This window comes from Hemitrygon akajei, chromosome 10 (assembly GCF_048418815.1).
Source record: "Hemitrygon akajei chromosome 10, sHemAka1.3, whole genome shotgun sequence".
NCBI lineage: Eukaryota > Metazoa > Chordata > Chondrichthyes > Myliobatiformes > Dasyatidae > Hemitrygon > Hemitrygon akajei.
In genome coordinates, this window is record NC_133133.1 from 47,892,076 (window position 1) to 47,910,805 (window position 18,730).

General features: G+C 41.9%; 1 protein-coding gene across 4 annotated transcripts in view; it reads left to right on the top strand.

Annotated features, from left to right (window-relative positions):
* nhsl2 (NHS-like 2) overlaps window positions 1-18,730 on the top strand; it is a 373,846-nt gene that overhangs the window by 226,086 nt on the left and 129,030 nt on the right. Inside the window, exon 1 of one of the 4 annotated variants that reach the window (XM_073058200.1) lies at window positions 17,905-18,068. The exons of the other annotated variants lie outside the window; for them this stretch is intronic. Within the exon in view, the coding sequence (XP_072914301.1) occupies window positions 18,011-18,068 (58 nt within the window). The 5' untranslated portion in view covers window positions 17,905-18,010. Of the gene's footprint in view, window positions 1-17,904; window positions 18,069-18,730 lie in introns of those variants that run through there. 4 annotated transcript variants of the gene reach the window in all.

An 18,730-nucleotide genomic window follows, 5' to 3' on the forward strand; every position in this document is an offset into this window, starting at 1 on the left:
CCTCCCTAATATCATTCAGGGCCACAAATGGTCCTTCCAAGTAAGGCAATACTTCACCTGTGAGTCAGTTGGAGTCACCTATTGTATCCAGTGTTCCCGGTGTGACCTCCTTTATATTGGTGAGGCCTAATGTATATTAGGAGACCACTTCTCCAAGCACCTACACTCCATCTGCTAGAAAAAACTGGGATCTCCCAGTGGCCACCCACTCCAATTCTACTCCCCATTCCCATTCCGATATATTTACCCATGGCCTCCTCTACTGCCACGATGAGGCCACACTCAGTTTGGAGGAGCAACAACTCATATTCCATTTGGGCAGCCTCTAACCTGATGGCATGAACATCAATTTGTTTAACTTCTGGTGATTGCACCCCCACCCCCCCCATCCTTCACCAGTTCCATTATCATTTCCCTCTCTCACCTTAGCTCCTTCCGTGCCCATCACCTCTCTCTGGTGCTCCTCTCCCTTCCCTTGATTGCATGGTCTTCTACCCTCTCCTATCAGATTCACCCTTCTTCAGCCCTTTATCTCTTTCATCAATCTACTTCCCAGCTCTTTACTTCGCCCCTCCTGCCTCCCAGTTTCTTCTATCACCTACAACCTTATACTTCTGCCTCCCCACCCCCATCTTCTTACGCTGACTTCTCATCCTTTTTTTTCAAGTTGTGATGGAGGGTCTAGGCCCGAAATGATGACAGTCTACACTGGAACCTGGTGGAACAAGCACCAGCAGCTCCTCGATATCTCAGGGCTTGCTCTTTCTCAGAGAAGCTCAGTCTAAGAAACTGGATAATGAAACCCACCATAAAATACTAGAGATCTAGAGGTCTGAAATAAGACCAAAAAAAAAGGATTTGAGATACTAAGAAGATTAGTGAGAGTTAATGTATAATGTTGATAATCTTCCCTCAGAACTGGCTAGTGACTGAACTTTGTTCTGGTTTCATTGAAGATACACAGAAGTCAATAGACAATAGACAATAGGTGCAGGAGTTGGACATTCAGCCCTTTGAGTCAGCACTGCCATTCAATGTGATCATGGCTGATCATCCACAGTACCCATTTCCTGCCTTCTCCTCATATCCCTTGACTCCGTTATCTTTAAGAGCTCTATCTAACTCTTTCTTGAAAGCATCCAGAGAATTGGCCTCCACTGCTTTCTGAGGTAGAGCATTCCATAGATCCACAACTCTCCTGGTGAAGAAGTTTTTCCTGAACTCTGTTCTAAATGGCCTACCCCTTATTCTTAAGCTGTGGCCTCTGGTTCTGGACTCCCCCAACATCGGGAACATGTTTCCTGCCTCTAGCGTGTCCAATCCCTTAATAATCTTATATGTTTCAATCAGATCCCCTCTCACCCTTCTAAATTCCAGTCAAGTGAAATGTTACAACAGAGGCGATTCAAGCACTTGATATTGTATTAAAAGTAGTAAACTAACATTTGGAATTTCTACAGAGTTCCATTAATCACTGTGAACTCAGCAGCCAAATGAAACCAATGAAAGATTCCCCATGACCGATGCACAACAGTGAAAACAAATGCAGGGCTTCCCTTGAATGGGAATCAACAGAGCTCTGCAGAAGTATTTCAAGATTCAAGGTTTAAATTTCAAAGTAAAGATCAAAGTAAATGTATTATCGAAGTATATAACAAACAACATAATGATAATAATAAATAAGCAATCACTATTGAGAACATGAGACGAAGTGTCCTTGAAAGTAAGTTGTGAAAACAGTTCAGTGATAGGGCAAGTGAAGTGAAGTTATTGCCTCTGGTTCAAGACCCTGATGGTTGAGGGTAATTATTGTTCCCAAACCTGGTGCTGTTGGTCCCAAGGTTCGTTTACCCACTTCCTGATGGCAGCCACGAGGATAGAGCATGGCCTAGATGGTGGAGAGCCTTTATAAGTGATGCTGCTTTCCTGTGACACTGCTCCTTATAGATGTGCTCAGTGGTGGGGAGGGCTTTACTCATGATGGACTGGACTGTATCCACTACTCTATGAAGGCTTTTCTGTTTAAGGACTTTGGTGTTATCATAGAGGGTCTTAATGGAACTATTCAGGATACTCATCACTGCATATCGATAGAAAGTTGTCAAAGTTTTAGACCATAAGATCAGAAGACATAGGAGCAGAATTAGGCCATTTGGCTCATCGAGTCTGCTCCACCATTCAATGATGGCTGATCCTTTTTGCTGTTTCCTCCTCAACCCCAGTTGCAGGCCTTCTCCCTGTAACCTTTGATGCCATGTTCAATCAAGAACCTCTCAATCTCTGCCTTAAATACACCCAACGACCTGGCCTCCACAGCTGCCTGTGGTAACAAATTCCACAAATTCACCACCCTTTGGCTAAAGAAATTTCTCCGCATCTCTGTTTTGAAAGGGCACTTCTATCCTGATGCTGTGCCCTCTTGTCCTAGACTGTCCCACCATGGGAAACATCCTGTCCACATCCACTCTGTCTAGGCCTTTCAACATTCGAAAGGTTTCAATGAGATCTCCCCTCATCCTTCTGAATTCCAGTGAGTACAGATCCAGGGCCATCAAATGTTCCTCGTATGATAACCCTTTCATTCCTAGAATCATCCTTGTAAACCTCCTCTGGTCCCTCTCCAATGCCAGCACATCTTTTCTAAGATGACAGGCCCAAAACTGTTCACAATACTCAAGATGAGGCTTCACCAGTGTTTTATATAGCCTTAGCATCACATCCCTGCTCCTGTATTCTAGACCTTTTGAAATGAATACATTTACCTTCCTTACCACCGACTCAATCTGCAAGCTAACTTTTAGAGTGTTCTGCACAAGGATTCTCAAGTTCCTCTGGATTTTCTCCCCGTTTAGAAAATAGTTCACACATTTATTTCTACTACCAAAGTGCATGACCATGCTTTTTCCAACATTGTATTTCATATGTCACTTTCTTGCCCATTCTCTAATCTGTCTAAGTCCTTCTGCATCCTACCTGTTTCCTCAACACTATCTGCCCCCCACCAGTCTTTGTATCATCTGCAAACTTGGCAACAAAGCCATCTATTCCATCATCTAAATCAATTATATGCAGCATAAAAAGAAGTGGTCCCAACACCGACCCCTGCGGAACACCACAACTCACTGGCAGCCAACCAGAAAAGGATCCTTTTACTCCTGCTCGCTGCCTCCAACCAATCAGCCAATGCTCTTAACGTCATAAGCAGCCTCATGTGTGGCACCTTGTCAAAGGCCTTCTGAAAGTTCAAATATACAACATCCACTACATCCCCTTTATCTATCCTATTTGTAATCTCCTTAAAGAATTCCAACAGGTTCGTCAGACAGAATTTTCCCTGAAGGAAACCATGCTGACATTGTCCTATCTTGTCCTGTGTCGCGAAGTACTCCATCACCTCATGCTTAACAATTGACTCTAACATCTTCCCAACCACTGAAGTCAGGTTAACTGGTCTATAATTCAATTCTGCTACCTTACTCCTTTCTTAGAGAGTGGAGTAGTATTTGCAATTTTCCAGTCCTCTGGCACCATGCCAGAGTCCAATGCTTTTTGAAATATCATTTCTAATGCCACTAGAATCTCTAACACTATGTCTTTCAGAACCCTAAGGTGCAGTTCATCTAGTCCAGGTGACTTATGTACCTTTAGGTCTTTCAGCTCATGTGGGAGCAAAACCTTGTTGTCACGTATTTCACTTGGTTTTGCTTTGTAGGAGGTGATGGCATTCAAGTCATGCCATAGCTGTCGAGTATCCTTCTGTGATTCCAGTTTGGTCTGTGTTACGTACCCCGTAACTGGGTCACTTACCAGCAAAGATAGAGAGGTCCGTTGAAGTCTGATGGTACTATTTTTAAAAGTCTTTATTTATAAAGGGGCATAAAAATAAGATTAATACAAACATTCAGATAATATACGTCGTCAATACTCAATCTAAAAGCGCGGGTATAGTAATAATCATCAATAAGAAATAGCTCTATCGTTTGTCCGGGGGTAATATATTGTCCGTTGGAAATATAAAAGTCACTCAGTTCCTGCAGGCTTCTGGTTTTGGGGACCGCTGGGTTTTCACTTGTTGGAGAGAGAGAGATTTGTGAGAAAAGAAACTTGCCGAGTCTTTTGATGAGGCCAATCCGTTGAGTCAGGGGAGTTGGTTCCCCGTTGTTAGTTCAAGAAAATCATTTCTGTGGTACCCGCCACCAGTTCCCAGGCAAGGGAACCGAACGCACGTGGCTTCCTTCAAATGGCTGCCCGCTATTACGGGATCGCTAGCGTGTCTTCTGGTGCGTCTGAGGGGCCGTCTCTACAGCCCCTCTTTTATCTTGACTCGCAGGGTAGTAGCTGTCAGTCAGGTTGGGGGTGATGCAATCTCTCTCTCAACCAGCCCACTTTGCCCGAGGGCTTGCACGTATCCTAGTCCCCAATCCACAAAAGTGTCTCCAAGAGACAATGGCCAATGTCGCGTTATTTTGCATCGCCGGGGAACGAGGCATCCAGCACGTCTCTCTCCCATTTCCTGGGTCCACTGACCCCCCCCCCCCCCCCCCAGTGCTCTTGCGATTCTCGCAGAGGGGGCTGCGGTCATAACATCTGGAATTCCCACTTGCATGTGAGATGGCTTTCTGAGTGTCATACCTGGAACTCTTGTACTTTACTTGGTCACCAGACCTGAAAGCCACCCTGATCTGGCCTTCAGCAGATTGTGGATCTCTTAGTTCATCCGGCACTTCTAGTTGGAGAAAACTGCAAATTATTTTCTGCAGACACACTTGTCCGTGACTGACATTCTAAAGATGATCAAGATTGTTTATTGTAATACTTCAGTACACAAGTGTAAAGAAGAATGAAATGATCATCACTCCAGATCTGATGCAACATAAAGAAAACACCATGGGCATAAAGAACACAATAAATATAAACATAAAAGCAACCCTATAGAGCACAATGTAGAAGTAACTGCTCTATATATGTTGCATCAGATTTGGAGTAATGATCATATATATGTACATAGACTGATCGTATGTGCATAAAGTGATGCTTTGTGATGTGTATATAGTGGTGGTTGGGGCCAATGGGGTGGAGTTTGTTAGTGAGTGATCGGCCTGAATACTTGGGGGAAGTAACTATTTAAGACTCTGGTGGTCCCAGTGTGGATATTGTATGGCCCCCTCACTGATGGGAATGAGACAAACAGATCATAAGCAGGGTGGATGTGATGCTTCATGCTACTGCTGCCGTTCTTCTGACACCTTTTTGTATATAAGTCCTTGATGGTGGGTAAGAAGGTAAGAAGGTGCTAGTAAGGTGTTGGATAGTTTTAACTACCCTTTGTGGAGTCCTCCTGTCCAATGCAGTGCGGTTCCTGTACCACACAGTGATGCTGCACATTAGGATGCTTATTTGTAGAAGGTTGTGAGTATTGGTGTGCATAGATCAGCTCTCCACAGCCTCCTCAGAAAGCAGAGGCGTTGGTGAGCTTTCTTGACTGTGGATATTCTGTTCTGGGATCATGAGGGATAGTGCACTCCCCGCATTTTGAACCTGGTCATCGTCTCCACTGCTATGCCACTGAAGTGAAGAGGGTGTGAATGGGACAGATTTTCCTGAAGATGATAATTATCTCCTGTGATTTGTTGACATTGAGAAAGAGCTTATTTGCTTTGCAACAGGACTTGAGCTATTTGACCAGATATTGAATTTTTGGTGCACTGAATGTTTCCCTTAATATCATATTAGGAATTACCAGTTAAGTAGTGGAACTGGGTGATCAATACTGTCATTATTTCCTTCCTTTAAGAAGTTCAAAGTTCAAAGAACATTGTCAAAGGCTGTACATATTATACAACCTTGAGATTTGTTTCCTTACAGACAGCCACAAAACAAAGAAACCCAAAAGAAACCATAAAAAAAGATCATAAAACACCCAACGTGTAGAAACAGAAAAAAAAATACATATCATGCAATCAATGAAAAGTAAGCAAATCACATTCTGAACAAAAGTGAGTTCATAGACTCTAAGCCCAGAACAGCTGGGGCAGGCCACAACCTCAGTTCAGCACAGAGATGCGTAAACATCGATATGCTCTGGGCCTGAACCCCACTGGTCCTTTTCAGCACGTACCTGCCCTTTTCAAATCAGCCTGGCTCAAACCTTGCTCTCAGTTTAGGTGGATGGGCCTCGAATCTGCCTCTCCTCCACTCCAACTTTGCCTCGAATATCCCTTGACTTTGCCTCGACTTTGCCTCGCGATTGATTGAGTGATTGAGCAAGCCACCGTCTCATGGAAAGTCAGTGCTGTTAAATAGCTTTATCCATAACAATCTCAAAATTGAGTTGGGTGGAAGTGTTTCTTGGTAGTGGAGAGAGAGGAAAATATGACTTTTTGTGCAGTACTAGTGCATAGCTTTTCATATGGAAGCCCACCTCAATTCATGTAACAGATGAGTCAGGCCTTGTGATGCAGAGAGCCTCAAACCACTGGAGTGAATGAGCGTCAGCTTTCGGGCCTCAGATTAACGATACAGATCCTCTGCCATCTCCTCAGCGTAAAGACAATTATATTTATTAAAATGACTAAGGAAAGATCTGTAAAATAAACAGAATAATTTTCCAGCTGATCATGTTTCAGTCACTACTTCAGCTGTGATGATGTCTCTGACTTTCGAAGGGTTATAAATGAAGATCATGTGCCCTAACCTTTTGATCTAATTTCTGTTAATAACTAATTGACAGTGTGTTAATGGACATGATGACATCATGACATATGATTCACAGTAGGGGAAATGAGACCCCTGCTAGGATGAATTGTGACAGGATGTGTCTGTTTCAATTTCCTGATGGACAGATCTTCAACAGGAAATGGATACAATCATTTCGAAACATTCTCAAAACCTTGTGTGCTGTGCGTGTGCACAAATGTGTGTGTGTGTGTGTGTGTGCGCACGCGCATGTGAGAGCAAGACAGAGAAAGATGAATACATTCAATAGCCAGACAAGTGGTTCCAAATTTTAAGCCAATGCCTCCAGAGTTTCAAACATGTTAAACAAAAGGAAAACTTGTTGAGGTTAATCAGCAAACTTGCCAAGTGTTATCAGACTGTATCAGCATTATGTGATTACAAGACACAATTACGAACTAGTGAAAAGCAAGTTCAGCACTAATATAAAAAAAACATTCTTCATATGAAGAGTAATCAGTGCTTTGTATATAATTCTAGACAGTGCAAAGTTAATATAACTTCCTTAATAAAATCTCAGATGCTGTGATAACTGAACTGTAGGTTTGTATTTAGAGTTAGGTGAACTGAAATGGAGATGAATAATTTCTCCTTTGTACTAAATCCTCTCTGTCTTGTAAATTCTGATTTAATAGCTGCATAATGAGCTTTGCTACAGACATGAGAACTTCGGAGCTCTGTTTTGCCAAATTTATTATTATTGCTTAGAGCAATGGTCTGAATTGTGTTGGTAAGTCGCAATATATTAGGAAGATTAGGCCTCCTAGTCTTTCAATCCTAGCAAGCATACCTGCACTTCCAGCCTTATTTCACATGACTGTGATCAGTAATTACTATGCTTCACTCTATCACTAAAATGAAGAATCCCTTATTTTGTCTTGGCAACTGCAAAGATTTGGATACATAGACTTCCACATTTCTCTGTTCATGAACCTGATTTAAAATTGTACTTTTCAGTTCAATTTACCTTTGCCTCACTTTTCTATGTTAAATTTTATTTGACATAAGCATGCCTGATTTGATTATGGTTTCCAAAAGTCTGTTAACATTATCCACATTTTGGTGATAAGTGTCATCATCAAAGTTTTGAAGATATTCTCTGTACAGTTCTTCCCAGGTTACTAATTTATATCATAAGGTCTGATTCTTGTGGAGATAAAGACTAGTTTTATTTGCCACCTGTACAACAAATCGTGGAAAAATACAGAGGCATGTATCGTTCTGTGTTAACAACCAACAGAGTCTGAGGATGTGCTGGATGCAGCCCACAAGTGTTACCATGCTTCCGGTGCCAACACAGCATATCCATAACTTAGTAACCCTAACCCTGACTTGCATGTCATTGGAATGAAGGAGCAAAGTGGAGCACCCGGAAAAAACCAATGAGGTCACGGGGAGAGTATACAAACTCCTTACAGACTGCGGTGAGAATTGAACCCCAATCAGTGATTGCTGGGCCTGTAAAGTGTTGTAGGAGAAACCTGCTCAATGCTTTCCTCCAGATAAAAAAAAACAACCACTCCCCACTCCTTTCCATTCTACTTCTTAACCAAGTTCGTATCTCTTTTTGTTTGCTGTTTCATTTTGGCCTTTATCACCAGACCACCATTTTCTGTCTCCTTAATCCATTGTCGGAAGTCACATAAATTTCATGATTCATATTAACTATCTCCATGTCATCAACAAAGCATTCCATTAACTTCGTCCAATAATATACAGTATATTTATGGGATATTGGTATCACTGGCAAAGTGCCCTGAGGCCTTGTGGGTTAATTGGCACTCTCGTGTACAGGTTGTTGTAGATTAGTGTAGAATCTGAGGAGAATTGATGAGAATGTTGGAATAATAAAAGAAATGAAATTAGTATAAACGGCTGTTTGATGGTTGATGCAGACTCATTGGATCAAAGGGCCTTTTTCCATGGGTATGGCTCCATGACTATGAGAAAATGGTAGTTAGTTGCCTTTATTTTTCCTGAATGTGCTTGTAGGTGGGAGGAGAGGTGGGGCAGAAGGTGATTGCAGTAGTTTGATATTTCTTAAATATCTTCCTTGTTGGTAAACAGTCTTGTGTGCTTGCTGGTTTAAATACAGGCACACTGAGATTTCTCAGGGGCAGTGGAGCAAGGAGCTGTGACAGACCTGTGTGGAAAAGAGCCATATGCTTAATACTGGATATTATTTTTTTTTAAATTGTGCTCCACCTACTCAGCGACTGATGATTTTCAGCAGAAGGGAGAAGCTGCAGCTTCCAGGTTTCCATGGAAACTGTGCAGCAAGTGGCCTTGGGAGCTGTTAGCTATATCAAGTGCCTGGATGAATATCTAATATTAACCATCACCTTCCTGGATAAACCAGAGCTTCTGTCAGTTGAGCAATCTGTAACTGTGGTCTCCAAGATGAAAATACCATCTTCGTCACTCCAGTATTTTTCACTCCACTTGAATGTACTGGAATGGGTTTCCCTCTGCTGCCTCACTCAAATGGGTTAAGTGTAGACAGTAAGAGGTCATTTTCCCTGAAGTCCCCAAAATACTGTAATTTAGTGGAGTTAATATCCATCCTTCTGTTTAGTAGCCATGACCCTGTAGGGAACACTGTTATTCCTGGGGTGAACACAGATATAACATTTTAGTTGATGAGAAATTGAAATCCTCTTCATTTTCAGTTACTACATTGTACCTGTGCGTAATTAGTTGAATATATTATAAAGTCAGTATCTCATCTGGTTAGTCACGAGGAAGGTGCTATAGATATTGGGTATTTGCAAATTATCCCTGTTCTGATTCAACACCACCCTCCTCCTTGCACATTCCAGTCATGCATAGGAACATCAAGAACCGGTGCACGGTTGCTGTAGGCCATACAGCAGCCCAAGATAATTGGCTTTTAACCAGTGGGCAATTACAAATGGGCAATAAGTGGCAGCAGTGTCCACACCTCATGAGGAAATACATTTTAGAAAGTTCCTTTACTCTACCACTCAGTTAAATCATAGCTGGTCAGAAGCACCATTTACCCAAGTATCCGCTTACCCCTTTATATTTTTACATAATAAAACTTAAAAGCTGCAACTCTTCCACCATCCACCATTTTGAATTCCATACCAGAATAATATATCTGAGCCTTTATTCCATCTCACCCAGTGATATATATTTAAGATAAAACATTGAATCAGGATGTTTCTCTGTTACTTTTTCTTTCCCAAGTTTGGCACTAAGATTTAATGACTTCCATTGATGCTTCACAGATTAAGAATTGAACTAATAAACCTGGTCTCTGAAGTTTTCTATCAGTTTGCAAAGGAGATTGATCCACATTTAATAAGGGAAAACCTGCCTCAGGGGTCTTGGTTTCAGTCGGATCATTTCCTCTCTTAATATAGAATTTTGACTGATTTAAGATTGTTATTATTGCTATTTCCATTTCAGTTACTTGAGGTAATGAGAAAAATTAAACACTTGTTCCCAGAATAAACCCACACATTAAAATTGCTGTCATATCCTTAATGCCTTAAAGGTATCAGGTCATAACACATTGTGAATGAGTCAATAATTTTGTATTGACAGTCATTGTAATTAATTTACCACGAGATCTGCACCTGCCTGATCACGTCTTGTCTTATTCCTAACTAACAGTCGAAGTTGAACCTGACAGCTAGTGACATTATCCAGTGTCATTCCAAGTTTTTGAGAAAAGGGTACCACATTTTATTCCCAGGCTAACTAACATCAGCAACCTTGGGCAAGATAAATAAAAATGCATTGATATTAAATACAGTCTATGAAGGCACATGATTGGGGAAGTGTGCAGGGGTCATGAAATATTGTATTCAAGCTCAAGTTTAAGATATAGCTGCACATATATACAAGAGTGAAGTCAGGAGTGGAGAGTGATCTTGAAAAGATGTGGAGTTGAAGGGAGATAGGTAGGGTGGAAGTAGTGGTGTTGAGGGAATGGGAATGGCGGTACAAGGGATAGGTGTGTGTAACAGTGATCAGCGATCAGAAGCTGAGCTGTTGGCAAAGGATGAGAAAGTGGCTGAGGCTGGGGGGATTGGTTTGGAGCTCAGATGGGAGGGTGGTTTGTGGGCTGGGAACTAGATCGGTGGTGGGAAGGTGAGTGGAGGCTGGGATGGGAAGGTGTGTTGGTTTCAGGGGTGGGAAGATTAGTCAATGGCCGGATTTCAGCTGAGTATTTGGTTTTGGGATTAAATAGTGGAAAATGTTAGAAATGGATATGGACGTGGAGTGCATCTGATGCATATGCTGTCAGGACAAAGTGATTGCTCAGATGGGATCAGATTGGTACAAATGGAATGGGATTTGAGATCAATACTATGGAGAGACTAAGGAACAGCCATCGCAAGGGTTAAGTATTTTCCTTGAACAAGTATTTTACTGAAAAATGCCCCCAGTGCCAGACCTCATATTTAAACAACTCTGAACCCATTCTCATCAGCACTGTTATTGCAATGCAGCTTGCTGTATGAATTATGAGCATACATTTTGAATTCACGGAAGCAGTGATGTAGCCTGCCATTGGACATTGCTGCCCATATGTGTGGAAACCAGTGATTTAGATTATCAAATAAACATTGGCCCTGGAAGGAGTCCCAGTTTCTGTGTATTCTACAATAAGTCTCTTTCTTTGATTAAAATTTACTAAAACAGAGACCTCATTAATCCAGTTTCTTGGCAACCAACTTTCTATTCTTAGAACCATATGTGGGCCAGGATAAGACAGTTACTACCCAAATTCACAAAAAAATGGTAAAATAATGCACACAAAATGCTGGAGGAACTCAGCAAGTTAGGTGCAAAATGCAGGGAAATGAACAGTTAATGTCTGGGGCCAAGACCCCTCACTGGACCCTCTAGCATTTTGTGTGCATTGCTCAAGAATTCCAACATCTGTAATATCTCTTGTGTCTCAGAATGTTAGAATAATAGCCTGGTATGTGGTGAAGAAATGTGTCTGGCTACTGATCATGCATAAATCTCACATCAATTTAGTTGACTTGCAGTGTGGACACCTCACACAGTCAGTTATGAATAATTGCCTTCTGTTGGGCACTTGCACTATTTGCGTTATGATATTGATATGCCTCCATGGCAAATCTAGCAACAAATCAAGGAGAAAAAGGCTCTTAATTTTTAACTTCTGAAGCATTTTACAAAGAGTAATGTTGAGTATTAAGGCCTACGTGATAATTATGGCTAAAGATGAACTATCATAGACAGTATCTATGGCAGATGCATGTGTTCAAAGCACATATGCATACTATAGATGTTGCTGTCAAATTTATTCCAATATCACAGTGATTGCCAATAATCCCAATGTTGTTCCCATCTCAACCTCTAACCTGAACTCACTTGGGTGAGACGAAAAGCCATTTGATACAATATGTGACCAGCTGAAAGATTTGCATGGCATAAATACAAAGAGATTCCACAGATGGTGGAAATCTTGAGCAACATATATAAAATGCTTGAGGAACTCAGCTACTTATGCAGCATCTATAGAGGAGAATAAACAGTTTACATTTCAGTCGAAGATCCACATGGAAACACTTTCAGCTAAATAATTTTAGTATTATTTATGTATGGTAAACAGTTTGTGAAAACCTGCCTTGGAATTTGACAACAGCCAACTTCTGAAAATGTGACTAAACAAGAACTAGCACACTTCAGAAAGTGGCCATAGGAGTGGGCTTCATTCCAATACTAATTTCATATTGGTGGAATTGAAGAATATCTAGTTTTAAGAGATGTGATACATGTTTGTTTATGTCTTTTTGGATATCCCAAATCCTATTTAACAGGCTTATCAGAGAACGTGTGGGCTTGTGCACCCAATTTGTAGAGTTAGGTCAGCTGAAAATTTCTTTACTGCTCATCAGGACCCTGCTCTTTTACCTTGATGGCCAGATTGGAGCAGGTAAAAGAATTTCTATTTTCTGCTTCAATTATCTGAAGCTTGTGCAACATCTAAAATGACTAATTCATCAAATTGACATCAAGTATGATTGAGGTATACAAACAGGATATCTAGCAAGAGAGTCTAGTGTCTAAATGATGTCTGCTTTCTACCCATTCCATCCCATATAGCGGGAATACACCAAAGTATATATTAAATATCTCGCAAGTCAGGTTTTAGATCAAATGGGGAAAAATCAAACGTGAGATCAGATGAGCTTCTTCATGCAAATAGTGGTGCACCTGTGGAATGAACTGCCAGTAATAGTGTTTGAAATGGGCACATTAGCAACATATAAAGGCAATCTACTTAAGTACATTCATTGGAGGGTTTAGTGGGCTCAAAAGCAGGAAGGTGGGACTAACTCACTAGGCAATGTAGTTGGCATGGCCGGACGGGCCTGGTTCCATGCTGGAGAACTCTAGGACTCTGACTGCAAGTTGTAGCTCATCAACAGCTGCAGATGAGTGTGTCCTCATGAAATCATTTAGGGTCTTCCCCAATCAGAAACCCTGATTGAACCATAAAATTCAGAATTTACTGATGGCCAGATCAGAGATCAAGTCTGGAGATCAAGAATGCTACAAGAGGTGCAGGTATAATCTATGGAAAGCCAACTCACAAGTGAAGTGGAGTTTTTGGACTAGACTGGAATCAATGAGGGATGCTCCACAGCTATGGAAGGGTTTGAATGCCATAACCTCCTGCAAAGTTAAATCAAGCAACATGGGGAACAGTAGAGCTTTGTTTCCAGATGTGCTCAATGTATTCTTTGCTTGATTTGACAACCAGAAAATGAAGAAGCCATCATGCATCCCCACATTTCCCGATGATCCTTCGGTCTCAGTATCTGAAGGTGACCTGCTGGCTGCCTGCAAGGGAGTGAATCCAAGAAAAGCATCTGGTCTGGAGTACTTGGCCTTCCAAATACTGAAGACCTAAGCTGACCAAGTGGATATCTTCTACCTCTCGCATCAGCAGTATGTGGTACCTATCTGTTTCAAGCAGGCTTCAATCATGCCAGAACCCCAGAAGAGCATGGTAACCTGCCTCAAAGACTATTACCCAGTGGCACTTACATCCATAGTAATGAAGTGCTTTGAGAAGCTGATGTTGAAGCATACCAGCTCCTGTCTGAGTGGCAACTTGGATCTGGTTTAATTTGCCTACCGACGCAACAGGTCTACAGCAGATGCCATCTTATTGGCTCTTCACACAACCCTGGAACATCTGGACAGCACAGAAGAATACATCATAGAAACATAGAAAATAGGTGCAGGAGTAGGCCATTCGGCCCTTCGAGCCTGCACCGCCATTCAGTATGATCATGGCTGATCATCCAACTCAGAACCCTGTATCTGCTTTCTCTCCATACCCCCTGATCCCTTTAGCCACAAGGGCCATATCTAACTTCCTCTTAAATATAGCCAATGAACCGGCCTCAACTGTTTCCTGTGGCAGAGAATTCCACAGATTTACCACTCTCTGTGTGAAGAAGTTTTTCCTCATCTCAGTCCTAAAGGCTTCCCCTTTATCCTTAAACTGTGACCCCTCGTTCTGGACTTCCCCAACATCGGAAACAATCTTCCTGCATCTAGCCTGTCCAATCCCTTTAGAATTTTATACATTTCAATAAGATCCCCCCTCAATCTTCTAAATTCCAGTGAGTATAAGCCTAGTCGATCCAGTCTTTCTTCATATGAAAGTCCTGCTATCTCAGGAATCAATCTGGTGAACCTTCTCCGTACTCCCTCTATGGCAAGAATGTCCTTCCTCAGATTAGGGGACCAAAACTGCACACGATATTCTAGGTGCGGTCTCACCAAGGCCTTGTACAACTGCAGTAGAACCTCCCTGCTCCTGTACTCAAATCCTTTTGCTATGAATGCCAACATACCATTTGCCTTTTTCACCGCCTGCTGTACCTGCTTGCCCACCTTCAATGACTGGTGTACAATGACACCCAGGTCTCGTTGCATCTCCCCTTTTCCTAATCGGCCACCGTTCAGATAATAATCTGTTTTCCTGTTCTTGCAACCAAAGTGGATAACCTCACATTTATCCATAGTAAATTGCATCTACCATGAATTTGCCCACTCACCTAACCTATCCAAGTCACCCTGCATCCTCTTAGCATCCTCCTCACAGCTAACACCGCCGCCCAGCTTCGAGTCATCCGCAAACTTGGAGATGCTGCATTTAATTCCCTCATCTAAATCATTAATATATATTGTAAGCAACTGGGGTCCCAGCACTGAGCCTTGCGGTACCCCACTAGTCACTGCCTGCCATTCTGAAAAGGTCCCATTTACTCCCATTCTTTGCTTCCTGTCTGTCAAGCAATTCTCTATCCACATCAATACCATACCCCCAATACCGTGTGCTTTAAGTTTGCACACTAATCTCCTGTGTGGGACCTTGTCAAAAGCCTTTTGAAAATCTAAATATACCACATCCACTGGCTCTCCCCTATCCACTCTACTAGTTACATCTTCAAAAAATTCTATAAGATTCATCAGACATGATTTTCCTTTCACAAATCCATGCTGACTTTGTCCGATGATTTCACCTCTTTCCAAATGTGCTGTTATCACGTCTTTGATAACCGACTCTAGCATTTTCCCCACCACCGATGTCAGACTAACTGGTTTATAATTCCCCAGTTTCTCTGTCCCTCCTTTTTTAAAAAATGGGGTTACATTAGTCACCCTCCAATCCTCAGGAACTAATCCAGAATCTAAGGAGTTTTGAAAAATTATCACTAATGTATCCACTATTTCTTGGGCTACTTCCTTAAGCATTCTGGGATGCAGACCATCTGGCCCTGGGGATTTATCTGCCTTTAATCCCTTCAATTTACCTAACACCACTTCCCTACTAACATGTATTTCCCTCAGTTCCTCCATCTCACTAGACCCTCGGTCCCTTACTATTTCCAGAAGATTATTTATGTCCTCCTTAGTGAAGACAGAACCAAAGTAGTTATTCAATTGGTCTGCCATGTCTTTGTTCCCTATGATCAATTCACCTGTTTCTGACTGTAAAGGACCTACATTTGTCTTGACCAATCTTTTTCTTTTCACGTATCTATAAAAGCTTTTACAGTCAGTTTTTATGTTCCCTGCCAGCTTTCTCTCATAATCTTTTTTTCCTTTCCTAATTAAGCCCTTTGTCCTCCTCTGCTGGTCTCTGAATTTCTCTCAGTCCTCAGGTGTTCCGCTTTTTTTTGCTAATTTATATGTTTCTTCTTTGGACTTGATACTATCCCTAATTTCCCTTGTCAGCCACGGGTGCACTACCTTCCCTGGTTTATTCTTTTGCCAAACTGGGATGAACAATTGTTGTAGTTCATCCATGTGATCTTTAAATGCTTGCCATTGCATATCCACCTTCAACCCTTTAAGTATCATTAAGTATCATCAGGATGCTCATTATTGATGACAGCACAGCATTTAATACCATCATCCTCTCAAAGCACCAATACCTGGGCCTCAGTTCCCCCTTGTGCAATTGGATCCTGGATTTCCTCACTTGCAAACCCCAGTCAGTTCGGATTGGCAACATTTCCTCCACAATCTCCATCATCACAGGTGCACCACAGGGCTGTGTGCTTAGCCCTCTGCTCTACTCACTTTACACTTATGACTCTGAGTCTAAACACAGCTCCAATGCTATGTTTAAGTTTGTTGACAATTCAACGGTGGTAACGATTCAGCATACAGGAGGGAAAATAAAAGTTTGGCTGAGTGGTGTCATTACAACATACTCTCACTCAATGTCAGCAAGATTAAGGAACTAACTGTAAACTTCAGGAGAGGGAAAGCTGATGAGTGAAGAGGGTAGATAATTTTAAATTTCTGGGTGTCACTATCTCAGAGGACCTGTCCTGGACCCATCATATAAACGTAATCTCAAAGAAGTCACAGCAGCACCTCTACTTCCTTAGGAGGCTGCTGAGATTCGGCATGACGTCAAAAACATTGACCAACTTCTACAGATGTGCATTGGAAAGAGTTTTGACTGGCTGCATTATGGCCTGGAAAGGGAACAACAGTGCCTTTGAACGGCGAGTCCTACAAAAGGTAGCGGATTCGACCACATACATTATGGGTAAAGCCTTCCCAACAGCAGCATCCATCATCAAAGATCCTCACCCCCCAGGCCGTGCTCTTCTTTCACCGCTGCCATCAGACAGAAGGTACAAGACCCTCAGGACCCACAACACCAAGTTCAAGAACAGTTACTACCCCTGAACCATCAGGCTCTTGAATGAAAGAGGATAATTACACTCACCTATTGAGGTTCCCATGACCAATCATTTCACTTTAAGGACTCTTTATCTTGTTATTTTATGTTCTCATTATTTATTGCTATTTATTTGTGATTGCATTTCATGAGTTAATTTTCTTCTATTCTCTTGCTCTTTCATTGATCCCGTTTACATGTACTATTCTATAGATTTGCTGAGTGTGGCTACAGGAGAAAGAATCTCGGGGTTTCTGTGGTGCCATGTGTGTACTCTGATAATGAAGTTTACTTTGAACTTTGAACTTAAACAAGCTCTTGCTTGTTCTGAGTGGATCATAAAGTTGTGGTCTACTCTCGATGCACGTTTGATCAGGCTTCGGGTGGTGGGTTTGTAGATCCCTTGCGTTCTCCCACCTGCTGCTGCACAATTAACATAAAAGCAGCCGAGAATGAAGACATTGGCAATCTCTTCATTACCTGTATGTCGATAAGAATTCACTAGGTGATGATTCAAAGTGTAAATTTTCACTTTTCACTTTTCTAACACTGGGTGCCACAGGTCAAGTAGAATTCAATTATTACTGCCCCAGGATTGATAACTTTACGTAACACAGACAAGGCGGGAAGCGAACCCAACTGTTTCCTGTTTCACATTCTTTAGTGTAGTCATCCGAATGTTAATGTAATCACGTCTGGTTATCAGTTCGTAACAGCTAGTTTGGAACAGGTACTAATTTCTGAATTTTGCAGAGATATGGACACGTTTGAGATTAAAACAAGTAAAACCAAGCACAGCTGTGACAGTAGTTTTGCTTTTCCTCTTTGGGCATCACTACCAGGAAAGAGCTCAAGTATTGCCTCTCCTCCCTCCCCCCTCCCCTCCCCCTTGTTGCTGTGGTACGCAGGGCCCATTTCCCATAGGAACTGTCTGTAATGATGCACCCTGTTCAAGCTGCGCTGGGGCCAGCACTTTACTGCTGGCAATCTTCCAAACAATCAAGGCAACAGGGAAGTGGAAAGGGATGAGCTGCACCATGGTAATAAGGGATGATGGGCAACACCTATGAAAAAGAGCAACCAGGCCAGAGAAAGAAAAAAAACAAAGGTATTTTTTTGTTGTATCATTCCGGGTTTCCCCATAGGCTACGGGTGAGAAAAATCAGTTGCTGCTCTACTTACATGAAGCAGGTAACAGACATCTTTGTCGGGTTGCTTTTAACAGAAATGCAGGGGTTTACTGTAGACTGGGACTCTCAAGCAGATTAAAAGATCGAGGAAGATTACCGTGTTAATTTATTCTGATTGATAGCAAAATAACAGCAGGCAGCCGTGTGTGATTTCTGAATGCTGCTTGTTGCTTGTATCTGCTGACATTCTCTGATAAAGATTACATCAGTGCCAGTACAGACCCCATAATCGGACTGCAAAGTGATGCTTCTCTCAATGTCATTTCCAGAAGGACTATTATTTCTCCGGAAAGTACAGCCAGTCTAATAATCAAAAATAAATGACTGATTTCTAAATTGTGACAAAGTATCCATGCCAGATAGTGTGGAAAAAGACAAAATTGTAGCGGAATGTAACCATCTAAGGAGCTGAATATTAACCCAGCCTTTTGCATTACATCATGTTTGGCCTTAGTCCTGCACCAAGAATTCTAGAGCTTCGTTTCTATGTCTGAGTGTGGGTGTGTGAAGGGCATTGAGGATAGGTGTGTGTTTGGGGTGGGGGGTGGGGGAAGAGGATACATGGGCTCATGTTTTAAAG